General features: G+C 36.5%; 1 protein-coding gene across 2 annotated transcripts in view; it reads left to right on the top strand.

The window, feature by feature from the left end:
- The window catches only part of ror1 (receptor tyrosine kinase-like orphan receptor 1), a 125581-nt gene that overhangs the window by 97013 nt on the left and 4293 nt on the right, over positions 1-24275 (top strand). For both annotated transcript variants that reach the window (XM_058779960.1, XM_058779959.1), the window contains exons 4-9: positions 63-350; positions 2051-2087; positions 18500-18627; positions 19289-19606; positions 19689-19934; positions 21458-21666. In XM_058779960.1, the coding sequence (XP_058635943.1) occupies positions 63-350; positions 2051-2087; positions 18500-18627; positions 19289-19606; positions 19689-19934; positions 21458-21666 (1226 nt within the window). The remainder of the gene's footprint in view (positions 1-62; positions 351-2050; positions 2088-18499; positions 18628-19288; positions 19607-19688; positions 19935-21457; positions 21667-24275) is intronic.

Raw genomic sequence — 24275 nt, 5'->3', positions numbered from 1 at the left:
GTAATTTGAGTAAGTTAGCTTCAGTCGACATTTTCAATAACTTTTCTGCCTTGTCCTTTCAGATCACTTTCTAAGGCTGGATGCTCCGATGAATAACATCACTACCTCCCTCGGACAGACAGCTGAGTTACATTGCCACGTTTCAGGGAATCCACCACCCACAGTCCGCTGGCTTAAAAATGATGCCCCTGTGGTCCAGGAACCACGGCGTGTCTCTTACCGGCCCACTCCGTACGGCTCCCGTCTGAGAATCCGAAACCTGGACACCACAGACACTGGCTACTTTCAGTGTGTGGCTACCAACACCTATGGCACAGTATCTACCACAGGAATCCTGTTTGTCAAGTTTGGTGAGTGTTTTTGGAATTTAACAATATCTTAATGATTTCATAATCAGGTGACCGATGACGCATTACAGAAAAACTTCAGGTCTGTGTGCTTAAACACATCCCATCGCAGAGGGTCACCTTTGCTAGCTCAGGAGACATTAGGGGGGTTCTCAGTTATGTTTTTTTTTTTTTTAAGTATCAACTTTGTCTCAGATGTTTCTCTGAAAATTACTTTGTAAAAACAAATGCAACAAATGCCAGAAAACCAAATTCCAGCATTTGCTGGATTGAGTTAACCCTGTTGCTGGTGGTGTGAACCAGACTTAAAGGGATAGTTCTGTCATTAATTACTCACCCTCATGTCGTTCCAAAACCGTAAGACCTTTGTTCATCTTTGAAACACAAATTAAGATATTCTTGATGAAATCTGAGAGCTTTCTGGCCCTACATAGACAACAATGCAACTGACATGTTGAAGGCCCAAAAGGGTAGTAAGGACATCGTTAAAATATTCAATGTGGCATCAGTGGTTCAACTGTAATTTTATAAAGCTATGAGAATACTTTTTGTGCGCATGTGTCATGGTACTCTAGTGAACGCACATCAAAGACTGACACGGAAGATAAGAAATTGTTGAATAAAGTCCTTATTTTTGTTTTCTTGGCGCACAAAAAGTATTTTCTTAGCTTCATAAAATTAAGGTTGAACCACTGATGTCACATGGACTATTTTAACGATGTCTTTAATACCTTTCTGGGCCTTGAACGTGTCAGTTGCTTTGTCAATGGAGGGTCAGAAAGCTCTCAGATTTCATCAAAAATATCCTAATTTGTGTTCTGAATATGAACAAAGGTCTTACAGGTTTGGAACGACATGACGGTGAGTAATTAATGACAGAATTTAAATTTTTGGGTGAACTACCCCTTTAAAGGGAAAGACAGTTCACCCAGAAATGCAGATTATCACTGTTTACTCACTCATGTTGTTACAAACCTGTATGACTTTCTTTCTTCAGTGGGACATAAAAGAACATATTTTGGAAAATATCTCTGTCCCTGTGTCTGATTATGCCTACTTCCCTGCTATAATAAACAATATGAGAAATGAGTAGCATTCCAAAGTGTCCATCCAGTGCACACTTTACTGTATCATGAGGCCATAAGGCACATGACAAAGCCAAAGGATGTAATATGTCCAAATTTCATACATACTACATACAGTACATCTATGCTTTATTGATCATACTGTTTACTGGTTATGATGTTCATTCAAATGTAGTACCTACTCAGTATGTGATTTTGGACACACCTTGGGTTTTTGTTAGTCTTGTTTGGACCCCATTGACTTTAGCTGTATGAACTAAAATAGTTGATATGCCAGTCTTTCTCTGTTGAAAAATCTAAGTAGCAGTAGAATTCAGTAAAGATTTCATATTCTCTTAAAATAATGTCTTTGTTATCTAGGAGAAACAATTTCCAAGTAGTACAAACCCCATATAATTTTTGACCTGTTGCAAAGCAGTGGTCCCTCCATTTGGAATGACGACCCTTGAAATGTCCTGATGCCCTGAATGGCAGAGAAACTGTGTAGGTCTGATGAGGTCACTGTAGTTATTCTCTATTTCATGCCAAGGAGCCATCTTGGCTGCATGTGTTGTGCTGCTTTGTGGGCAATTTGTGCCCAACGTTTTGTTAAAAATCCCCACTCTCTCTTTCTTCCAGATCCGGCTCCCACCCCTCTGCCTGGAAGGCCTTCACCGTAAGTCCATTTTCCTTTTCTCTGTGCCGTACCCCATCTAAAATCCTCCATTATCTGTCATTAAATATAGCAGAGCAAAAGGGGGAAAAACTTGCATAAGCAAATGATTTAATTGCTCCTTCAAGATTTGTCTGGCTTTTCCATTTTAGATGTGAGTGAGTAGATGTGGTAGACCTGCACAGAAAGGAATGCATGCTCTTGTCTGTAAGATTAAATATGTTCAACAAGGCTGAATTAAATTGATCAAAAGTGACTTTTTTCATTGCTACAAAAAATTCTATTTTAAATAAATGCTGTTCTTTTGTACTTTCAATTCTTCAAAACATCCTCTAAAGCTTGTATCCCAGTTTACACAAAAATATTAAGCAGCACACTAATGACACCAAATGAACACCAAATCAACACATTAAAATTATTTCTGAAGGATAATGGCTACTGGGAATTTAGTTTTGCTATCACAAAAATCAGTTACATATTAAAATATATTAATATAGAAAGCATTTATATTAAGTTGTAAAAATATTTAGCAAAATTACTGTTTTATATCATTAAAAAATGTATAAATTAAATAATATATTTTATTGTTAAATTAAATATTATTTAATTATTAATAAATATTTAAAAGATTATAAACTGTTGACAAACTAGAAACACTGCATTTCAGTATCATTTATTTTCACTGTTGTCAAATTAAAGTTTTATTGGAATTTAGATAAATTGAGATTTACAACGAAAAATGACAATGAAAGATGTGGTAATTAAAGACTGTTCTTTTATATTTCTGGTTTATAGCTTTACGGTGAGCCTTCCAGGAACTTCAGCAGGTCAATTCTAGGTTAGCAAAGACAAATGAAGATGTTGTCCATGTTGCTTGCATGTGTCTTGTTTAAGGCCGTAGGAACTGCAGTATTTGTATGTCTAACTTCATTAAAATCAGCCAGCACCTGTTTGTGCTAAAATGTGCAACTGGCCTCACCACATGTTTCTGTTTCAACCCACTCAGATTACAGACAGTACATTAATACAATGCCTTCATGTTTCTCTTTTAATCTTACCATATTTCCATGCTGCAGGCTTCAACACCTACTGTAGCCACTTAGCATGAGAGCGTAGATTTATGATAGCATGTTTTAGGTAATACTTTCAATTTAGTGCTATAGTTTTTGCCCTCACTAGCATCTTCTCATATTATGTAGCAAGTTGACCCACTGTTAGACGTAAACAGTCGCGTGTTTTTTATTTACAGTACTGATGCAAATCTCAAAGTGGTGCAGATTTCATTTCTAAGCTTTGTGGATAGTCTCCATCCAAATCAAAGACTGAACCCCTGACCGTTTGACGTGACTGGCCGCGCTCCAAATCACATTAATATTGATTAAAGTCCACAAACCCGTCTGTGTGCCTCTAAGCCTCATACAGACGACAGCATGGCTCGTTTTGGACTAGCTGCCGTCGTTGCACTGAGGTGCACAGAGATCCCTTTGAGCCATATGTTGGCCTGTTGGTAACCATTAGTGTCATCATCAAAGAAAGTCATCATGTCAGCTTCCATCAAGAGGAAAAGGGTCAGTATGCTGTCTGTTTTTCTTTACGCTCTTTCTCCTTTATGTGCCTCCTTTTTTTCCGGTATCGAAGTGTCTGCCTCATCTTGGTGAGCGGTACCCGGTAAAGAGAGTGTGGGGAGAGGGTGTCCCTTGTGAGGTGTTGTGGCTGGGACTCTAATGAAACTCTTCCTTTAATGAACTCCAGAGCAGAGGTGTGTTTGCCAGCATGGTGTCAGTGCATAGACTGAGAGCTGAACTGGCCACAGCTGGTCTGAAACTGGCCTTGTAGTGGGGAAGAGAGGTAATATGAGAAAAAGTGGGGAGGGGTATTGATGTCTAAAGAGCAAAAGGTCAATGAATAAGCAGGATACAAGGAATGACACATTCATAGATTAACGGTATGGAAGCTTGTATTTGGCCATTCTGAGAAATAAGCGAGGTTTTACCATTTTGAAAACTATTGGTTTAGTGCTGGGAAAAGCGATTTTGAGAGAATCTGAATATTATAGCCTGATGAAATATCCCTCACTTACAATTGTGACTTTATATCTCACAATTACTACTTTAGTTCTTCTAATTGTAACTTAATTTTTACATAATTGCAACTTTATATCTTACAGTTGTGACATATATCATATTTGCAACTTTATATCTCACAAATGCAACTTTATTGAAATTTGTAACTTAATTTTTATGTAATTGTGACTTTATATCATAATTTTCAATTTATAATTCCATACATGCAACTTATTTCTCATAATTTTGACTTTTTTTTTTTTAAATTGCAACTCACCACTTTAACTTAATTTTTTCGTAAATGCAACATCTCACAATTGTGACTTTATTTCTCATAACTGTCATTTAATGTCTCATATATGCGGCTTTTTTCTGTAGTTGTGACTTTATATCTCAAAATTGTGACTTTCATTCAATAAAAAAAAGCTGAAACATACTTCAAAGTATCCTCTTCCTTGTTCCACAGAGGAAAGAAAGTCATACAGGCCTTGAATAGCATGATGATGAGTAAATGATGACAGATTTTTCATTTTTTGGGTGAACTATCCCTTTAAGAATTTGACCATAATAGAGTCCCATGAGCCCTCTATGACACAGGAGGTCGTTTGTTTGATGAGAGCGGATTTGGCTTTGATTCAGTGATGTGAGGTTAACTCTGCTTTATCTTTTGTAAGCGGAAGGGCTTGAATAAGGTGAGCTGGTCTCAAAACAGCAGGTAGGGGCAGCGTCTACATACAGTCCCCTGTTGTGTCTAGCGCGTCTCAGATGCTCACCACAGCTGCATGTCATGATTGCTCACACTGAAGACCTTATTCATAGACTTTTCAATAAATGCAATATGTTTTCTTCCCCCTTTTCACTGCCCTTCACTTTTAACATTGCCTTTTTTATGGGGACCACCTGGAAAGGAGGTAATCGAACACCATGGATGAGGAATGGGCATGAACCTTTAAAGAAGAAACAATGGTCACTGTTGTTCTGGCCCAAATGTCAGCCATCCTGTAGGGGAGAGAGGTCTCGGCATCACACCTTTTTCACTCATTTTCTCACTCGTCGATGCTATTGATGCTGGGTTGTTTTTGGGAAGCACGGTAGGAAGAATTTAATAGGCAAGATGAGACTTTTAAGGGAGATAAACGACTCCTCAACCAACATTTCCTGCGCTTCATTGAAGCATCCCACAAAAAAAAAAAGAAAAAAATTGATGGTTGCTCTTTCATAGCTTAGGATTTACTGGTATTTCCTAGAACAGTAATTCTCAAACTTTTTAATTTAAAGGGATAGTTCACCCAAAAATGAAAATTCTGTACCCTCATGTCTTTCCAAACCCATAAGACCTTCGTTCATGTTTGGAACACAAATTAAGATATTTTTGATGAAATCCGAGAGCTTTCTGACCCTGACAGCAACGCAACTACCTGTTCAAGCCCCAGAAAGATAGTAAGGACATCATTAAAATAGTCCATGTGACATCATTAGTTCAACCATAATGTTATGAAGCTACAAGAATACAGCCCTACTACAGTTTCTACCATTTCTGATTCTCATTTTTAGCTACATATTTGTCTGCCATCACTAGCATCTTTCAGAATCAGCTGTTTGACTTACAGTTGAAAGTGATGCACATTAATCATACTGGAGGAGCTGCTAAGGTTATCTTTATCAAAATATCATTAATGTACTGTAAATAGACATGATTTCTTTACTGTGATTTTAGCATGAAGAGACAGCTTAATGTACACAATGCAGTTGTGCTGCTGGTCTCCCATGAAACGTCAGCAGAATTCTTTAATAGCAGACGTTTGAACCGTATACGGCCCCACATTTCTTCAAGGTTGTTTATAAAATCCCCTTTTTCCCTGTTTGAAAAGATTAATACTACCATCACTGGCTTGTCAAGCCTGTTAAAGTTTTACCATCTGTTTGAAAGGGAAACTTTTTCTCAAATAAAATTACATTTCAAAAGGAGATACTCCGCTTTTTTACAATTGCGGTTTTAACTGGCCTGCAGAATGGTAGATCGAACTGATCTTAAACTCCAGGCCATTGTTCGCTCAAGGCTGGGCTATTGGGGTACAGGAGCTGGAGATATCCCAGAAGCCTCAGCATTGTCTGAAGGAGCACATCCTAATGGGGCCCCGTACTGCTTTTGAGTAACGACTACAATAATACTTCTGAAAGCTATTCAAGTGCTTCAGTTTTAGAAAGCTTTCCGTTGCAACAAGGATTTAACAAAGGGCTCTCATAACTTCTGCTCTGTATTTGATTGATGTTAAAGCCTTGATGTGATATATTTGATTCTTAGAGCTTTTGAAGATGTATTCGGTCATTCAGAACTGTGTCACTGTGGTGTTGGACAGTAATTTAATTGTAAAGTTATGAAGGTAAGTAGCAGCTTGTTTGTATAGTGCTTAGAAGTTGGCACATTGAGTTACAGAACTTGTAAAAGCAGCTCAGATTTACTGCAAGTTCATGGGCTTTCATGTTTTTTCCCCCCTGTCACAGACATTTTTAAACTAATGGGACATATAACCCTTAGATCTGGTCACTATATATCTATGGAAGTCAGTTTTCCACCTCAGAGTAAAAAAATATTGCAAACTTGACTTTATTTTCCAAAAATAGTTCTCAAACTTTTAAGGTCATGTATTACCTCTGGTCAAATCTGACCTTGTTTCTCATTATTCTGACTTTTTTCAAAATTGTTTCTTTGTTTCTCATAATTGCAACTTTATTTTTTGTAATTGCGACGACTTATCTCACAAATGCAGCTTAATGTTTCTGTAACTGCAATTTTATATCTCACAAATGCATTTTTTAATACATAATTGCGACTTGATTCCTTATAATGGTGACTTATAATGGCCATATGATTGTGATTTTATATCTCACTATGTGACTTTATTTACAATTTTGTAACATTTAACTTTTAATTAGCCTTTTCATTTTTTATTGTGATGCTAAAATGGGCTTCCATATATACTGTACAATCTGTTAAATATAAATAGGATTTTATGATCCCCACTTTAATATATTTAGTGTTAATGCTTTTTTCCACCACATTTTTGCTCAACATTTATTCCATTGTGTACAATTTACCTGCTGACCTGACCAAAGATGCACTCGTTTTTGTAGCTTCAAAATAAGTTATAATAACTGCAGAAAACTAGCTCACCGTGCAAGCAGATACAGGCTCAGTCGAGATCTAAATCTCTAGCTTGTTATAGAGCTCTTTTAACTAAGTGTTGATTGACTGAAGATTGGAGCTTTAATATGAGTCTCTTGGTATACGACCTTTGACCTGGTATGCTCTATGGCGGAGGTGCAGTCTGAAACCTGATCCTGAGCTTTCGTCAAAACTTCTTTTCCAGTCTCAGAGCAAGCGGTGCAGGTCAGCATACCTCCCCAGCACCCCATATGACGCCATATTAACCTCTACCACTCAATTACATCAGCAGACCACACCGCCCTGCCATAGACAGCCTGTTTATCTTTATTTTAATGGTCCGTTAATATATGCCAGCTGATATTAGTTCATCACAGACAAAAATATTTGCATTTCAGTTAACCATAGCAACGGTATGTGGAGGTTGGTTCTAAACAAGTCTATAAATTCTCACAACTTATAGAAGTATAATTTGGGGTTTATTTTTTGGACTGGGGTATACATTTAAAGCTATGATATATAAACTATATAACTATGTCATAATCATTTTAAGACCTCTCAAAAGTAAAAAAAAAAATGCTTATAATCAAAGAATACAATTATAGTTTTATCATGTTATCTACCTCTGAATGAATAAAATTAGGCATTTTGAACTAGGGATTTATGGTATTTTATAGTTTTATAATATATTATGTATTCAGAGTATCCCCAGTCTCTCTCTCTCTCTCTCAACGTCTTCTGCCTTTTCTTTTTCTATTGACTCTCTGCCCTGCACCCTCTCCTCAGGTTTTTCCATGAACAAAGCCTTCTGATTTTTTTCCATTTGAGCTACAGCGGACACACGTTTGGATACACAACTGTAAATATGAATGAAAGCTCAGAAACGCGTTCTTTCTCTCTTCTTTTCACTGAGGGGAATAAGTTATGTCTTATTCCCATTACTTTTAGAGGGACATGGGGCCAGTAAATTTGCTTTTATTGGGAGAGCATGAACTTTATTCCCAGAGCCCCTCTCAAATGGATAACCCCTTACCTGCAGCGCAAGTTCCTTTCAGTTTTAATGCTTTTTACAGCTTTGGATATGCTAAAGTTATGAAATAATGTCTTAGTGAAGATAGTTTAATGATATATATAATGTATAGTGATTTGTTCTGTTGATATGGACAGAGATAAATAGGTCATGCTTAAGGAAAGCAGAGACATTTGTGTACAGTGAGCTTTTTTTTTTTTGATATTCCTTGTGTGGGGAATTGTGTGGAGTTTCTATGTTTTCCTACACCTGGAAGTAAGCTGTGAGTAATGCATAATTACTCACGGTTCCACACTCTCTATAAAAACACACCGGCTGTGTTAAACATGCATGTTCTTGTCATTTAAACAGCCGTGTTTGCATTATGATCTATACACTTTGGCTTTGTAAACCATAAGGTGTGACAAATCGCAAGCACATATCAAAACATGGTGGAGAAGCTTTCTTGGATAAAGGTTGTTCTTTACTCTGCTTAGTGATTATATGAGTCATGTTGTCAGTTTAGTGGTGCTGTGCCAATTCCTTGAGCCAACACTGATTACAGCATGAAGTTCAGGCGCTTTTTTGGCAGACGAATGTAGATTCGCGTAGCGCGCAATAACATATGAAGTAAATAACAGTGGTGTCAGGATTCAGTTTTATAACTTTCACACAAGCAGATGCATACACACCCACATCTATTCAAACACTATACACACACTGAATGTGAGTTGTGCCTCTTCAGCAAAAACCCTGTCTTATTCACTAAGCACCACAGATTGACCATTTAATGCAATTTAAAGGAATGGTTCACTCAAAAGTGAATATTTGCTGAAAATGTACTCACCCTCAGGCCATCCAAGATGTAGATGAGTTTGCTTCTTCACCGGATCAGATTTTGAGAAATTTAGCATTACATCTCTTGCTCACCAATGGATCCTCTGCAGTGAATGGGTGCCGTCAGAACCCATCGTCAGAGTTCAAACAGGTGATAAAAGCATGACTCCAGTCCATCAGTTAATGTCTTGTGATGTGAAAAATGTGTTTTGCATGATAAACATGATAAAAAAATTTTTTTAAAACATCATTGGAAGTTTTTAACTTCAAACCATTGCTTTCCGCTAAAATTTAAGTCCCCCATCTTATTGCTTTCTCCAATAAAAAAGTCGTCTTGTCTGAATCAGGAGAGAAATAGGCACAGATCAAGCACTGTTTACAAGCAAAAACAGTTCTGAACAAGTGTTGGTGAATGGTGATGTGATGTGGGATAGACTTTTTCACTATGGACTGTTATTTTGGCCAGAAGTGATGGTTTAAAGTTAAAATGCCTTAATGATGGATTTGTTTATTTAAAACAAGCAGCTTTTCACTTCCAAAGACATGAATTGATGGAAAGGAGTTTAATGTGGATTACTTGTGGATTATTGTGATGTTTTTATCAGCTGTTTGAACTCACATTCTGACGGCACCCATCCACCTTAGAGGATCCATTGGTGAGCACTTGCTAAAGTGTAGCATTTAGATTTAATGCTAAAGTCCTGCAAATCTGTTCTGATTAAGAAACAAGCTCATCTACATCTGGGATGGCCTGAGAGTGAGTAAATGTCAGTTAAGTTTTATTTCGGTTTGAACTATTTCTTTTAATTAAAGTCTTTGTGTAAATGCAATTCAAATTTTATATTTAATTTAAAATGATTGTAAATTAATAGTTGCGCTGTTATCACCCATGGAAATAATGTTGTAAAAAGAATGTTATTTAAGAGAGTGCTTGCAAATTTTATATTGATCATGATGGAAGTAATTCATTAAAGGAAGCAGAGCAACATTCATTTTGATAAATATTGCTGTAGCCTGCTATATTCTTCACTACTAAGTTGTCAGAATCAGCACACGATGGAGAACTACGGCATGTAAATTGTGTTTAGCACTAATGTTGTGGGTGTGTTTGCACAGTTTCCTAGTTAGCATAATTCCTTTAGTGTTTCGGATGCTGACACAAAAGCAGACAAGCGTGTGCAAATAAACAACGCTATCAGCTGGCACAATTCACTCTTTGTTTACTCCACCTAATTACTTGTTTTGTGACACCTCAGCTGGTCAGTTCTGTTTGTTATTGAATGATCAGTACACATTGTGGTTCAGTGAATAGAAAAACAAACGTGGACTATTTTTCTCCATGTACGTTGTCACCTCTCGTCCTAATGGGCTCCTAATAGTTTGACCTTTCTGCCCTCTTTTGGTTAGCAAATCACTCAACTGCACATTGTATAAGCAAATCATCTGTTGGGGGTTTTAATACACCCGTACAGCCAATCTCCAGATTATTTGTTTCAGCGAGAGCAGTTGTACCCAGTGGACGTGGACCTTTAAATTGAGAAACCGGAGACCGAGGCTCAGCGTTGCTCTCAGGGGATGGGATGTGGTCAGGTGGAGTGCGGAGTGATGAGAAGGGGTGGATAATCTTTTGTGTTCCTAAAGCACAGATCATATAATCAGGCTTCTGATGGATATAGAGCTGTCAGGAAACCAACAAAATACCAGTGACATTTCACCATTCTTGATGCTCAATTTTGATACCACACAAAAAAACAACTGTCATGTATTTGAGCACATACTATTTGAGGTAAATATTAAATAAATAAATAAATACCAGTGATTATAATTTCATGATTCTTGTTGCTAACTTTTGATGCCACAGAGGAAAACTGTAATTTTTTGAGCACATGCTATTTCAGTTAAATAAGGAAAAAAAAAAAATACCAGTGATTCGATTCTTGATGCTCAATTTTGATACCACACAAAAAAACTGCCATTTGAGCACATACTATTTAAGTGTACATATATATACATATATATATATATATATATATATATATATATATATATATATATATATATATAAAAATATTTTTAATTTAATTATTCAAAAATAAGAACAGTTTGTTTTTCCCCTTTTATCCCTTTTAATATTGCTGATAAGGATAACTTTTGTTGTTCTTATAATGATATTATTGTAAATTAAGTTTTTAAGAAATTTTATTTTTACTTTTTCCTCTTATATTGCTAATTAATAATCATTAAATAATAAAATAATTTAATAACATTGTTAAATAATGTCAATAACATTAATATATTAATATAAAGTTTCATGTTCAAATTTTTAAGTTTACAAATATTAACTTATTATTATTATTATTATTATTATTATTATTATTGAAAAAAGCATTTTTGTCAACTTAATTAATTTCATATAACTGGCTTCCTTATATTAATACGTTGTCAAGACAAGCATTTCGTTTTTTTTTTTTAATCTCTGCTCAGATCACGTGCCTAGTCTTTGACTATAGTTTGCATGCCCCGTTTCTCTCTTTCTGGGAGATCTCAGGGGTCACAGGGTTGTGTCCTTTGCTTCTGTAATAGAGGCTGCTATTGTGGTAGTGTAACATGAGGACTCTTTCCTCTTTTTCTTCGTGGCTCCTAATGAGAGTCCCTCGGTGGCTGTCTTTCCCTTCCTCCCGAGATGCAGTCACGGACCACAGGCCTCCCTGTTTCAGGGACAAACCAGTCCACTGTTACCCATATTCCCCCCATTGTTAAATATACAGCCATTGACCCGGGTCAAACATTAGCTGAGGAGTAAACCTGACTGTGAATTGTATCCTCTCTTTTTCAAAAATCCTTCTCAAGGTCTTAAGTCTAGTCCCCATTACACAAGATTTTATGTGTCTTACATCTGGCATACAGAAGAGTTTTAAAAAACCTCAAAGATTGTGTGTGCAGATACATAGCCAATGAAACAGTCTATTTTACAGATTCAGGCAGTCTGCCCGTCTTCACAAACTCTACTCTGGAATGCCCTCATACTTTCAGTAACAACAAAGTTAAGCTGTTTTGGAAAGTGTTTCATCAAAACAGCACTGATAATATGGACATTAACATTCATAGTGCATGAAATGGGAGGCTCAGAGTCACTGAGAAGTGATATCGTTGACCATTGTTGCTTTCATGGTACACAAAGTATCTGAGATGAAAATATTGAGTATTAGAGACTCCAGAGGTGCATCATGTAATAATTTTATATGAGCACATAAAATGTGACATGAATTTGGATGAGATCAGAACCTCTAAGTACATGCATCACCATTGAGCCCATAAAATATTACAGAGAGGTGATCTAACACAAGAGTTTAGGAGGTATCCTTTAGTCATGGAAAACAATCTTTGCATGTTTAGGGATAAATCTTTCAAAAATATAGCGTGCTTCTCATATACAAGTAGATAGAGGGCAGTATGTTATTTCAACTAAACATGAATTTTCAACATTATTATACAAGTCTCCTTTAGATTTAGACTTAATGGAATAGTTCATCCAAAAATTTTAATTTGCTGAACATTTACTCACCCTCAGGCCTTCCAAGATGTAAAAAAACGTTTGTTCTGGATCAGAACAGATTTGAAGAAATTTAACATTGCGTGTCTGCAGTGAATGGGTGCCGTGAGAATGAGAGTCCAAACAGCTGATAAAAACATCACAATAATTCACAAGTAATCCACCGATTAATGTTTTGTGAAGCAGAAAGCTGCGTATTTGTAAGAAACAAATTCATGATTAAGGCATTTTAAGTTTAAAAAGTTCAAACTCTCATGCTAACGGCACCCATTCACTGCAGAGGTTCCATTGGTGAGCAAGTGATGTAATGCTAAATTTCTCCAAATCTGCTCTGATGAAGAAACAAAACAAAAAAAAATTTGGGGCAAATAATTATTTTTTTAAAGTTTATTTTAATAGTTTTATTATAAATGTACAGGGTTCAGTGCATTTTCATTACTTACAATCTTTTCCAAACCTTTTTTCATTTCTAAGAATTTCATAAAGATGAATCCAGTTTTCCATTTGTATGTCAGTAACCAGTCTTTGTAGTGTATAGTTTTTTTCTAGAGTACCAAAAGTCCCTCAGAGTACAAACTGATAATATCAATCTGACTTGTGGACCAGTTTTACTCTACTTTAAGATCTTAATAATTTCCATGATGTTTCCAGAACTGAAAATCACATGTTTTCCATGATCATGGGAGCCCTTCAAGTGAGCTTATCTACAATTAGTTTTCTTAATGTAGGCCAGTGAGTCTCTTGATCTTATAATGGAATAAGTGGAAATATCTGTTCATAAAACGTCAGCAATCAGATCTTCTTATTTCAGAATCACATTTCGGCACAGTATGACTTTGAGATTCCAAACAGAGTATCTCACTGTCCATACTGATCAGCCTTTCTGCTGCTTAACTCATTTTTAAGTGGAGCAACATATGGCACAAGAGAAAAAAAAAGTGTAGGAGGTGTTTTTGACTCCTTAATGGATGGAGAAAGAGGGAGAGTGGCTAAAAAGATGGAGGAGGCTTCAGGCCAGGCAGATTGGAGATTGTTTCCGGATGGGAATATCTTGATACATTTATTAGACTCCAGGGCATGTGCAATAACATTGATGACACAAATCCATTCTCCTTACTGTTGCTAGTATGCGGCACTGACATCTTCATGAGCTTAGTGTCTTAACTAGGCTCTTGTAAATAACAACTTTGTTTGGGCCAAGATATTAATTTTAGGGCATCTGGCTGACCTCACTTCACATGCATCAAACTGAGGTTTGATGGTGAAATAGCTGAGTTCCAGACCAGGACAACAGGGAAAGATCTTCTCCTGTTGTGTGGATTTTTATTTTTTTCCTTCGATTTAACATCCTCAAATCATATCTTGTGGAGTTGATATCTGTGAAGGTCCATTTCCCCACATAATTTCATGATGCCAAGTCATAATTGTGAGATAAAAAGTCAAACATATGACATAAGTCATATTTATAGCATTTAAAAAGTACATTTTTAATATCATACTTATTACTCAGTATCTCATAATTTCAGCATTTCATATCTTGAATAAAAATGAATTTCTATCTCATAAACTGTCATAAATGTTTGTCATAATTTTGACTTTGTGTCATAATTATGACTTACTATCTTATAATTTAGATTTTTAGTGTCGTAATCGGACACAAAACTGACGGGAGCGGCTCCGGAGGAAAATTGACAGGATCTAAAAAATTTCAGATGACACGCAGCTCATTTCTCCGTCACTGTAAGTTACCAAAAACACGAAACACACGGTAGACGCGCGTTTGTGCGGCAGAGCGGCTCTCTCACGCGCTGTATGACCTGACAGACATCTAGTTGTCCAGTCCTGTTCTGTTCACACAGTGCGTGTGTTCCGAGAATGCGGTTGTGAGTCCTGAAAATTTACAGGTGTGAGTTCGGTTACAGAATGCGATTGTCACACCTGTAAATAACCGAACTGTGTGTGAACGTAACCGTATTAAGGACTCAAATACAGGACTGTCAACCTTATTCTGCTGCTGTGTGAACGTGGCCAATGTTTAAGAAGTAAATAATAAATTCTACAAAATATTTTCCTCTGTGGTCTCAAAATGTTGGGCCCCTTTGTATAATTGTTTGTGGATGGCTTTTGCTACACACTTTTCAGGAATAGGACACCCTGAAGAATTAAACATCCATCTTGGTAATGTTTAATCTCTCTCAGGATGATTTCTCTGCTACTCAGCTCACAGGGGAGCATTTTTAGACTCCTCACTCCTTCCTGTCTCGACTCAATAGGTTTAACAGGAGAGTTTGAGGATCCTGCAGGAATTCCAAAATGTGCTGGATCTAAAGAGCATGTTGAAAAGCATATCATGTTTTGTGTTTGCCAAGACAGAACTTTCTCTTGTTCTCTTCCTCTTGTTACATCACTGTCACAGGTCAATTAATACAGTTTGTGTTGCTCCTCTCACTTTTCCTTTAATTATGACTCACTTCCAACTGGCACTGATGAGTAAAGAAATGCACTGGACTTCCATCTGTTTATACAAACCACGCGCTTCGTAAGAAACACAAACACACGCTGATGAACTGGAGTGTGTTCATGTATATGTGCGTGTCTAAGACAGCAGGAGAGAATGGGAGAATGTAAGGGAAAGAGAAAGTTAAAAAAAAAAAAACAATATTATGCAAAAATAGGTTATAGTTCCCCACAACAACTGCTCCTCCTTGTCATTTAGCTTTCTGTGGGTGGCCACAGTTACCAATACATTCTCCTGTGACGCACATGCTGGAGAGCTGTAAAACTTTTCCAGTGTCTGTCATTGTGCCGGATTCTTGTGCTGTCCTCAATTTTAGATTGAACTGTTTTACATAATACTTGACAGGACACATTTTTAACTAAACTGTTTTGCCCTTACAAATCAGAACTGTAGGGATAACATGGGGATGCTGTCAGATTGTAATGCCATGGTACTTTGATATATTCCATTGTATAATTTAAATATATACACTACTACTTAAGAAATTAATACTTTTATTCAGCAAGGATGCATTAAATAGGTCAAAAGTGACAGTAAACATTGTTACAAAAAACTATTTGAAATCAATTCTGTTCTTTCTATTCATCAAATAATCCTAAAAAATGCAATAAGGTTTCTTGCAAACCTATTTTCATCTGTGATTAATTAAAAAAGTGTATTCTTCTTTCAAAAACATTAAAAATATCTTACCAACCCCAGTGTTTGAACAGTGTTGTATGTATACATAGACTAACTGACACACATAAATCTACATAACTAAATTTATCAAATATTTCCACTGCAGCATTGTCATTTCGCAAAAATATTATGTACTACTGTTTAAAACATTTATATAATAATGTACAGTGCTGCTTGAAAGTTTGTGAACCCTTTAGAATTTTCTATATTTCTGCATAAATAAATATGACCCAAAACATAATCAGATTTTCGCACAAGTCCTGAAAGTAGACAAAGAGAACCCAATCAAACAAATGACAAAAATATATTCTTTGTAATTTATTTATTCTGGAAAGTGACCCAATATTGCATATCTGTGAGTGGCAAAAGTATGTGAATCTCTTGGATTAGCAGTTAATTTAAAGGTGAAATTAGAGTCCCTCTGTGCAGAGGTGTTTTCAGTCAGTGCAATGACTATCAAATGTCAGTACGTGACCTGTTTTATTCAAAGAACAGGGATCTATTAAAGTCTGATCATGTTTGTGGAAGTGAATCATGTCACGAACAAAGGAGATTACTGAGGACCTTGGAAAAAGAGTTGATGTTTTGCTCATCAGGCTAGAAAAGTTTACAAAACCATCTCTAAAGAGTTTGGACTCCATAAATCCACAGTCAGACAGATTGTGTGCAAATGGAGGAAATTCAAGACCACTGTTACCTTCCCGAGAAGTGGTCGGCCAACAAAGATCTCTCCAAAGCAGAACGTGTAATAGTCTGTGAGGTTGCAAAAGTTCCCAGGGTAACTTCTAAGCAACTAAAGGCCTTTCTCACATTGGCTAATGTTAATGTTCATGAGCCCACCATCAGGAGAACACTGAGCAACCATGGTGTGCATGACAGAGTTGCAAGAAGAAAGCCACTGTTCTCCAAAAAGAAAATTGCTTGCTAAAGATCACGTGGACGAGCCAGTGGACTATTGGAGAAAGGTTTAATGGATGGATGAAACCAAAATAGAACGTATTGGTTTAAAAGAGAAGCTATTATGTTCGGAGAAAAGAACACACTGCATTCCAGCTTAAGAATCTTACTCCATCTGTGAAACATGGTGGTGGTATCATGGCTTGGGCCTGTTTTGCTGCATCTTGGCCAGCACAGCCTGCCATCATTGATGGAACAATGAATTCTGAATTATACCAGCAGATTATAAAGTAAAACGTCAGGACATCTGTTTAAGAACAGAGTCTCAAGAGAACGTGGGTCATGCAGCAAGACAACAACCCCAAGCACACAAGTCATTCTACCAAAGAATGGTTAAAGAAGAACAAAGTTATTGTTTTGGAATGGCTGAGTCAAAGTCCAGACCTTAATCCAATTAAAATGTTGGAAGGACCTAAGCAAGCAGTTCATAGGAGGAAACCAACATCACAGAGTTTAAGTGGTTCTGCACTAAGGAATGGTCTAAAACTCCTACATGTTATTGTGCAGGACTGATCAGCATTTACAAGAAACTTTACCTTCAGTTACTGCAGCAAAAGGGGGTCACACCAGATACTGAAAGCAAAGATTCACATACTTTTCCAATGCATAGATATGTAACACTGGATCATTTTTCTCAATAAATAAATGACAAAGAAACTATTTTTTTCTCTCACGTGTTTGAAAGTTCAGTTCTCTTTGTCAACTTTCAGGACTTATATGAAAATGTGATGATGTTTTGGGTCATATTTATGCAGAAATATAGAAAATTCTAAAGGGTTCACAAACTTTCAAGCAGTACTGTATATGACCATAGAATCATTCCTATTCTTCTAGTTCTAGTATTTTAAAGAATAGCAGGCACAGTATATAATGTAGAGTACTCAGTAAAAAAAAGTTAGTATTCTATTCCAAACATGTCCAGATTGAGTGCGAATGTCAGGATCGACGTCTCCTCAGACACTGCTTTGACTTTTGACCTCTGACCTTTCACACGCCTGCTTTTCATTAACACCACCAACCATTTTAACTGATTCTGTTTTTTTTTACATTTTGTCTATTTATTTGAACTGTTTATAACCTGATCATTGTTTTCTCTAATTTATCTTACACGTTATTAAGTCAGATTGTTTTGGTTTACCGCATTGCATATCACTGGAGCCCAGCAGTGACTCAGGCTTTGTGTTTTTCTCTTGGTGTGTATATATGGATGACATACACTTTTGCGAGAACCACCCGTTCATATGGTTTAAATTACAGGGTATGACATGCAGACACAGAACAAAACGTCTTTTTCATTATTTATGATATGTTGAATCCTTTAAATGATATATCCAGGTCTGTATTATATTCCATTTGAATGTATTTTTCATATGTTGGATTTGTATTGTATAGGCTGATTAAATTTGCCAGGTTTTGTTCTGTGGGGTTCCAGCTGTGTGTATTTATGTGATACAGTGGCTCTTACTGCCCTCTAGTGCTGGAATTAAAATTACAACATTGCATGAATTCCCTCTGCCAAAAACGATACTGATAAAAGCCAATGTAGGGGGATCTGGGCTGTATATTGTTTTTAAGGCCTGCTAACCTAATTTACCATAATTAACATGCACATTTCATGTTTATTTTGTTTTTAGAGATGATTTTGATGAGGAAGGTTTCTGCCAGCCATACAGAGGGATCGCGTGTGCTCGCTTCATAGGAAACAGGAGTATCTTCGTGGACTCGCTGCAGATGCAAGGCGAGATTGAGACCCAAATCACAGGTAGCCCTTTAAAAAAAAAACATTCGCTTCTCAGTCCTTACAAAAGACATTTCAAAACAAAAACTGCGTTGTACAGAATTCAACTGAAATGCAGCTGATAAAATCAGTCTGAAGCCTTAGATAAGAGAGCTTTTGCCAGCTAGGCAGTGTTTTTGGACATTTAAGACATCTTTGAATTACCATATAGATTCCAAGCTATGTGAATATAGTAATCATTCAAGACCATCTTATATATCTGCCATGGTATTACAGTCTGATACCAGAACCAGAGAGAAAAGTTATGTAGTCTGAGAGAGTTTAAAGGGTTTTTTAAAGCTAAATCTTGGTATCACACACATATGGACTGGACTAAGCTGGGCTTCAGTTTTAAATTTGAAATGTTTTTGTTTTCTGTGAGAAAGTTCCTAATTGTAGCCATTTTAGATCACACAGGCATTCTCTGTGGTTTCCCCTCAAGAGTGAGCAGTCAATTTGTTTTTGAATCACACAGCTTCTTGCGAAACCACAACAATTCACCAGAACTTTCTCTTTGTTGTTTGTGTGTAAGATATAATTTCACTAGACTGTTACGTAGCTTGTTAGAATCCACAATGTCTTATTTTTGCTTTAAAATCTGGAGGAAACCCTTGTGTGAAGGCTTGGTTTTTTTTTTCTTTTTCAGCGGCGTTCACCATGATTGGCACCTCGAATCACCTGTCAGATCGCTGCTCCCAGTTCGCTATCCCGTCCTTGTGCCATTTTGCCTTCCCGACATGTGACCGTAGCTCTGGCATGGACAAACCACGGGACTTGTGCAAGGACGAGTGTGAGATTCTGGAGAACGACCTGTGTAAGACAGAGTACATCATCGCTCGGTCCAACCCCCTCATCCTCAAGCGCCTCAAACTGCCCAACTGTGAAGACCTGGCCGCTTCGGACAGTCCCGAGGCTGCCAACTGTATGAGAATAGGCATCCCGATAGCTGAGACCATAAATAAAAGTATGTATTTTGTGTAATTATTAAAAAAGACTTGTCAAAATGTTATTTTATTGAAAAATAAATAAATTCTATTCCATTTTAGGCCACAAATGTTATAACAATAGCGGTTCGGATTATCGTGGGACAGTCAGCATGACTAAATCTGGTCGTCAGTGTCAGCCATGGAACTCGCAATATCCCCACAGCCACACCTTCTTGGCCATGCGTTACCCAGAGCTCAACGGGGGACATTCCTACTGCCGCAACCCTGGAAACAAGCACGACGCTCCCTGGTGCTTCACCCTAGATGAGGGCGTGCGCATGGAGCTCTGCGACATTCCTCCTTGTGGTGAGATACACTGCTCATATTGACATAGGCTATGTTCAGAATAGCTTGCTACTCATAATATTTCCAAAATATACAGTATGCATGCTTTGTGTTATATGTGGGTTTATTTATTTACAGAATACTGGTAAGATCTACTGAAATTGCTAAAATGCTGTATCCTACAATGCAATGCACTATTAGTATTATTTATAGGCCTATACTATTATGGTATTTATTAAAGATTTTGAATTAGATTTTATTTTTTAACTGTAATTAATATAGCTTAATTAACTTCTAGTTTAGCTTTTTATTAGTTTTTGACAAGGCTACATTTTTTACGGTTAAGTTTTCAATTTTTCTAATATGTTTTATTTTAGCTTTATTTTATTTATTTTTTTAGTTTTATTCAACAGTAACAATGCAATGCACTTGACTTGACCTCCTATTTCAAGTGTGATGAGAACAATAAAAGAAGAGTTCATTTGCAAAAACCGATAACTCGATTAACGATAAACGATTTTTTTTCCCCCAGAAATCACGTTTTTTTTATTGCGCATTCCAAGTAATATCAATCAAACTGCAGTTGGGTTGTTTTGATTAAGTAATAAAAACTTAAACAAATACAGGTAATTTACAAAATTAAAGTTCATTGAGAGTATGTTTTTTTTACATATTAAAAGTTTGTTTTATAGCAAACTCCAACAGTAGTTTTTTGGCAAAAGCAGATAACTCCACATTTCATGTTTTAGAGTTTAAAAAAACACTCGTTTAATCATTGTAATCTCCTCAGATGACAATGTAGATGACAAACGTTGTTGTTGTTGTGATCCTAAACTGTATGGATGTGATTACACAGAGCTTTTTCCTCACCATTGTAACACGCTGCTTTTGCAAGGTTCTGTGAAAACATTTCAGCTTTTATTTTCCTTTTACGCCCTGAAGAAGATATCACAGTTTCATCAAGTTTGTTGCGCTGATTCGTTAAAATGGACTTATCGGCTTCTGTTCAAAAACAACAAGGGCGCTTGTCAGCTTCTGCAGTGAAACGTGAACTCGCGATGCCTTGGAAGTGGACAATACCAGCTTTTTTGACAAAACGTGTCTAGGGTTCAGATCGCACTATATGCACTGTATATATTTTTTTTAAAGTGGCGTTTATCGGTTTTTGCAAATAAACTCTTCAAATATAGTAATATGAGCTATGATTTTACTTTATCTTCTTTTTACCAATTATTTCATTGGACTGCAAAAAGTTAAAATATGCAAAATTTGGTTAAAAATGCACTACTCACTGATCAAACATGCATGTAATTCGGTCAAGTGCATGATTAAATAATATGCCATTTTAAAAAATAGTATGCAGTGTGCAGTATATTTTTTAGTATGCAGTATGCTTGTATTCTGTTCCGAATATAACCAAACTTGGGGAATCTGTGAAAGATATATTTTAATTGCCACTGCCTTAGCTTGAGTGCAAATGTTGTTAAAACAGACTTTTCGTATGGTTTTTTTAGTTCATATATTTGTATATTGATTGCCCACAGATTTGCCCAAGCATGGCAGCAGCAGTATGGGGATCCTGTACATCCTGGTACCAAGCGTTGCTATACCGCTGGCTATCGCCCTGCTGTTCTTCTTCATCTGTGTGTGCCGAAACAACCAGAAAGCCTCACGTCCACCAGCCCCACGTCAGCCCAAACCAGTACGCGGCCAGAACGTGGAGATGTCCATGCTCACAGCATACAAACCAAAGGTGAGATGTTACCACTAACAGATCATAACCAACTGTGAACGTGCATCTACATCACAGTGTATCAGTGGATTCCGGCACAAAACCTGCATCTTATTCTCTTATTACCCAAAGGTGTGAAATGAGCTTAGATAAACATTTAAGTAATTTCTGATTGGCCTACTTTAGTGAATCGGGTGCTAAAACAACATTGAGCATATGTGCAAACAAACATTGCTATCGCTTGTGTCTGTTTGGATTTTTATTCTTATACTTTTTGTCCATTGGAGTCTTTGGGCATTGTCATAATGTTTGAATTAGTGTGCATTCCTGGGTTAAGGGCACTGCACAAACAGGAGGCAAAATGACAGGATGAGCATATGGAGGCAATCTCTTCCAGGCCTGGAAAGGAATCTAAATATAATCATATTGTTATCATTCCATCATTCAAAGCAGATTCAAATGAGATTTTCGCTTGAAAATTGTTTTTCCTTGTTTTTTCATCTTGGTTGCTGGTTAGAGAGACATTTTTAACAAACAAATATTTTGATGAGATGATGGTAGTTCCATTTAGTTCCAGTATTAATCAGACCTTTTGACACACTGAAGTGCTGTTTGTATCTGTAACGCATCGAGACCTCTCATCTAGTCTCAGCTGCAGGCCAAAGTTCAGACTAAGGTCATACAAAGGTCACCATTCACTCGAGTAATATCCAAAACAGGGATGAGACATGTTTAGGCTCAGGCAGAGTTGACGCTAACGCAAAACAGCTGCTTCTTTCAAAGAAAGAGACTCCTATCTTTTATTTGATGCTGCTCATTTCTCCGCTGAAATGTAGCTGTGACCTTTTGGCAAACTTTTTATTTCCTGTTTTACGAGTCTTGTCCATACTAGTCACACAACATTATGCATGTTACTTGCATCTATATCATGCATATAGTGGATAAAACCACAAAGAGACATAGTGACTGTCACGTAAGTGGTAAGACAGCTTCTGCGAAGTACATAAATGTACATGACAGTGAGAATATTTTAAGAGTAAACAGCGGTTTTATGCATTTCTGTGGTCAGTGGTTGAGGTTGTAGCATGTCTTGTTTTTCAGAAACACAGTAAAGGATTAAAAACAAAGCTATAACAGTTGAGAACACTTTCTTCATGGATTTAAACTAACAAAAATGTATCAAAGCATGACCTTCTACTCAAATTGTTTAATAATTTAATTTAATTAGCAATTAAATATTTAATTATTCAAGCTCATTACCTCAATTTATGTATTTAAAGTACCTTTGGCGTTATCTAATTTTTTATATGAAGTTAGACTTACTAATAACACTAATAATGGTATTATTAAGATTCCTTTAATAATGTAATCTTTCGCAAATCTCATAACTACTTTAAATTTTCAGCTTATTGTACATTCATTAAGATATTCTGCTAAAAATGGTACACAATCATGAGATTAATGGTTACTGATTGATTTTGTTTATTATTAACTGATCAGTTTTTATTTGTATTTACAGAAAATATGTATACAAATAAACCATTTTGACACCAAGAACAAAACTGAATATTTATGAACAGATTTTTTAAATGATAATAAAACAGCAGTTAACGGAAGTATACCGTATATAATAATAATAATAATATTGTAATTAAATTAATACGTAAATAATGAATGACACTTAAAATGTATTATGCATGTATTACTTATACATAAATAATACATTATTTATTAATTTAATTCCATTATAATTATTATATACTTCATATACATATTACTTATACGTAAAGTGTGTGTATTACTTATATATAGGGCTGCAACAACGAATCGATTAAATCGATAAAAATCTATTACTAAAAGCGTTGGCAACGAATTTCATAATCGATTCGTTGTGTCGCGCGACGGAGACGTTTGATTATTTAAAAAAAAAAAACTTTAGTTGAGCGCGGAGCGGAGTGAACACACTCGGTCTCTCTCGCGCACGGATGGTAGCAGAGTTTGGCGCCTCATAAATAAAAAAAAACAAAAAAAAAAACGAGCGGAGGCAGAGAAATCCGTGCGACCCAAGTCATCCAAGGTGTGGGAGCAGGGGCGGCGTTTGCGTATGGCAGAGTATGGCAGTTGCCATACCCTAGCCCAGTCAGGTGCTGTGAAAAATTATCCAAACTTGAGTCGCTTATAATTCGTTTTTATTATTTTAAATCAGAGAGTTTTAAAAGTAGTAAACCAATGATAAGCATTAAAATAACTTGTCAGTAAAACTTCGTAACGCCATTGGATCATCGAGCTCTCAGCGAGACCTCGTAACTTCACCCCGCCTCCGTTCAGTTTGACGCGCCGCGCACAGCCTGGAGGAGATGAGATCTCTGCTTTTTCGCAATGCAAGGGTGAATAAATAATTGGTGTTTGAATAGTACAGCGTTTTCTTTACTCAAACACTATGTTAGTAAAGGATAATGTTTGAAGAGTGGAGAAGAATTAGTTATTTGCCGTCTATATACGTTTTAAATATCCTGTGCATTATGTGCATAAGCGCTTAATTTGAGATTTTGGCCAAGTGTATTAAACAACAAGAAAAAACTAAGCGCTCATATAGCTACAATCAAAGTTATATAACCTGTAAAAGTTGA

This window comes from Onychostoma macrolepis, chromosome 06, assembly GCF_012432095.1.
Source record: "Onychostoma macrolepis isolate SWU-2019 chromosome 06, ASM1243209v1, whole genome shotgun sequence".
In the NCBI taxonomy this organism is placed as follows: Eukaryota; Metazoa; Chordata; class Actinopteri; order Cypriniformes; family Cyprinidae; genus Onychostoma; species Onychostoma macrolepis.
This window is presented reverse-complemented; position numbering and strand designations above follow the sequence as displayed.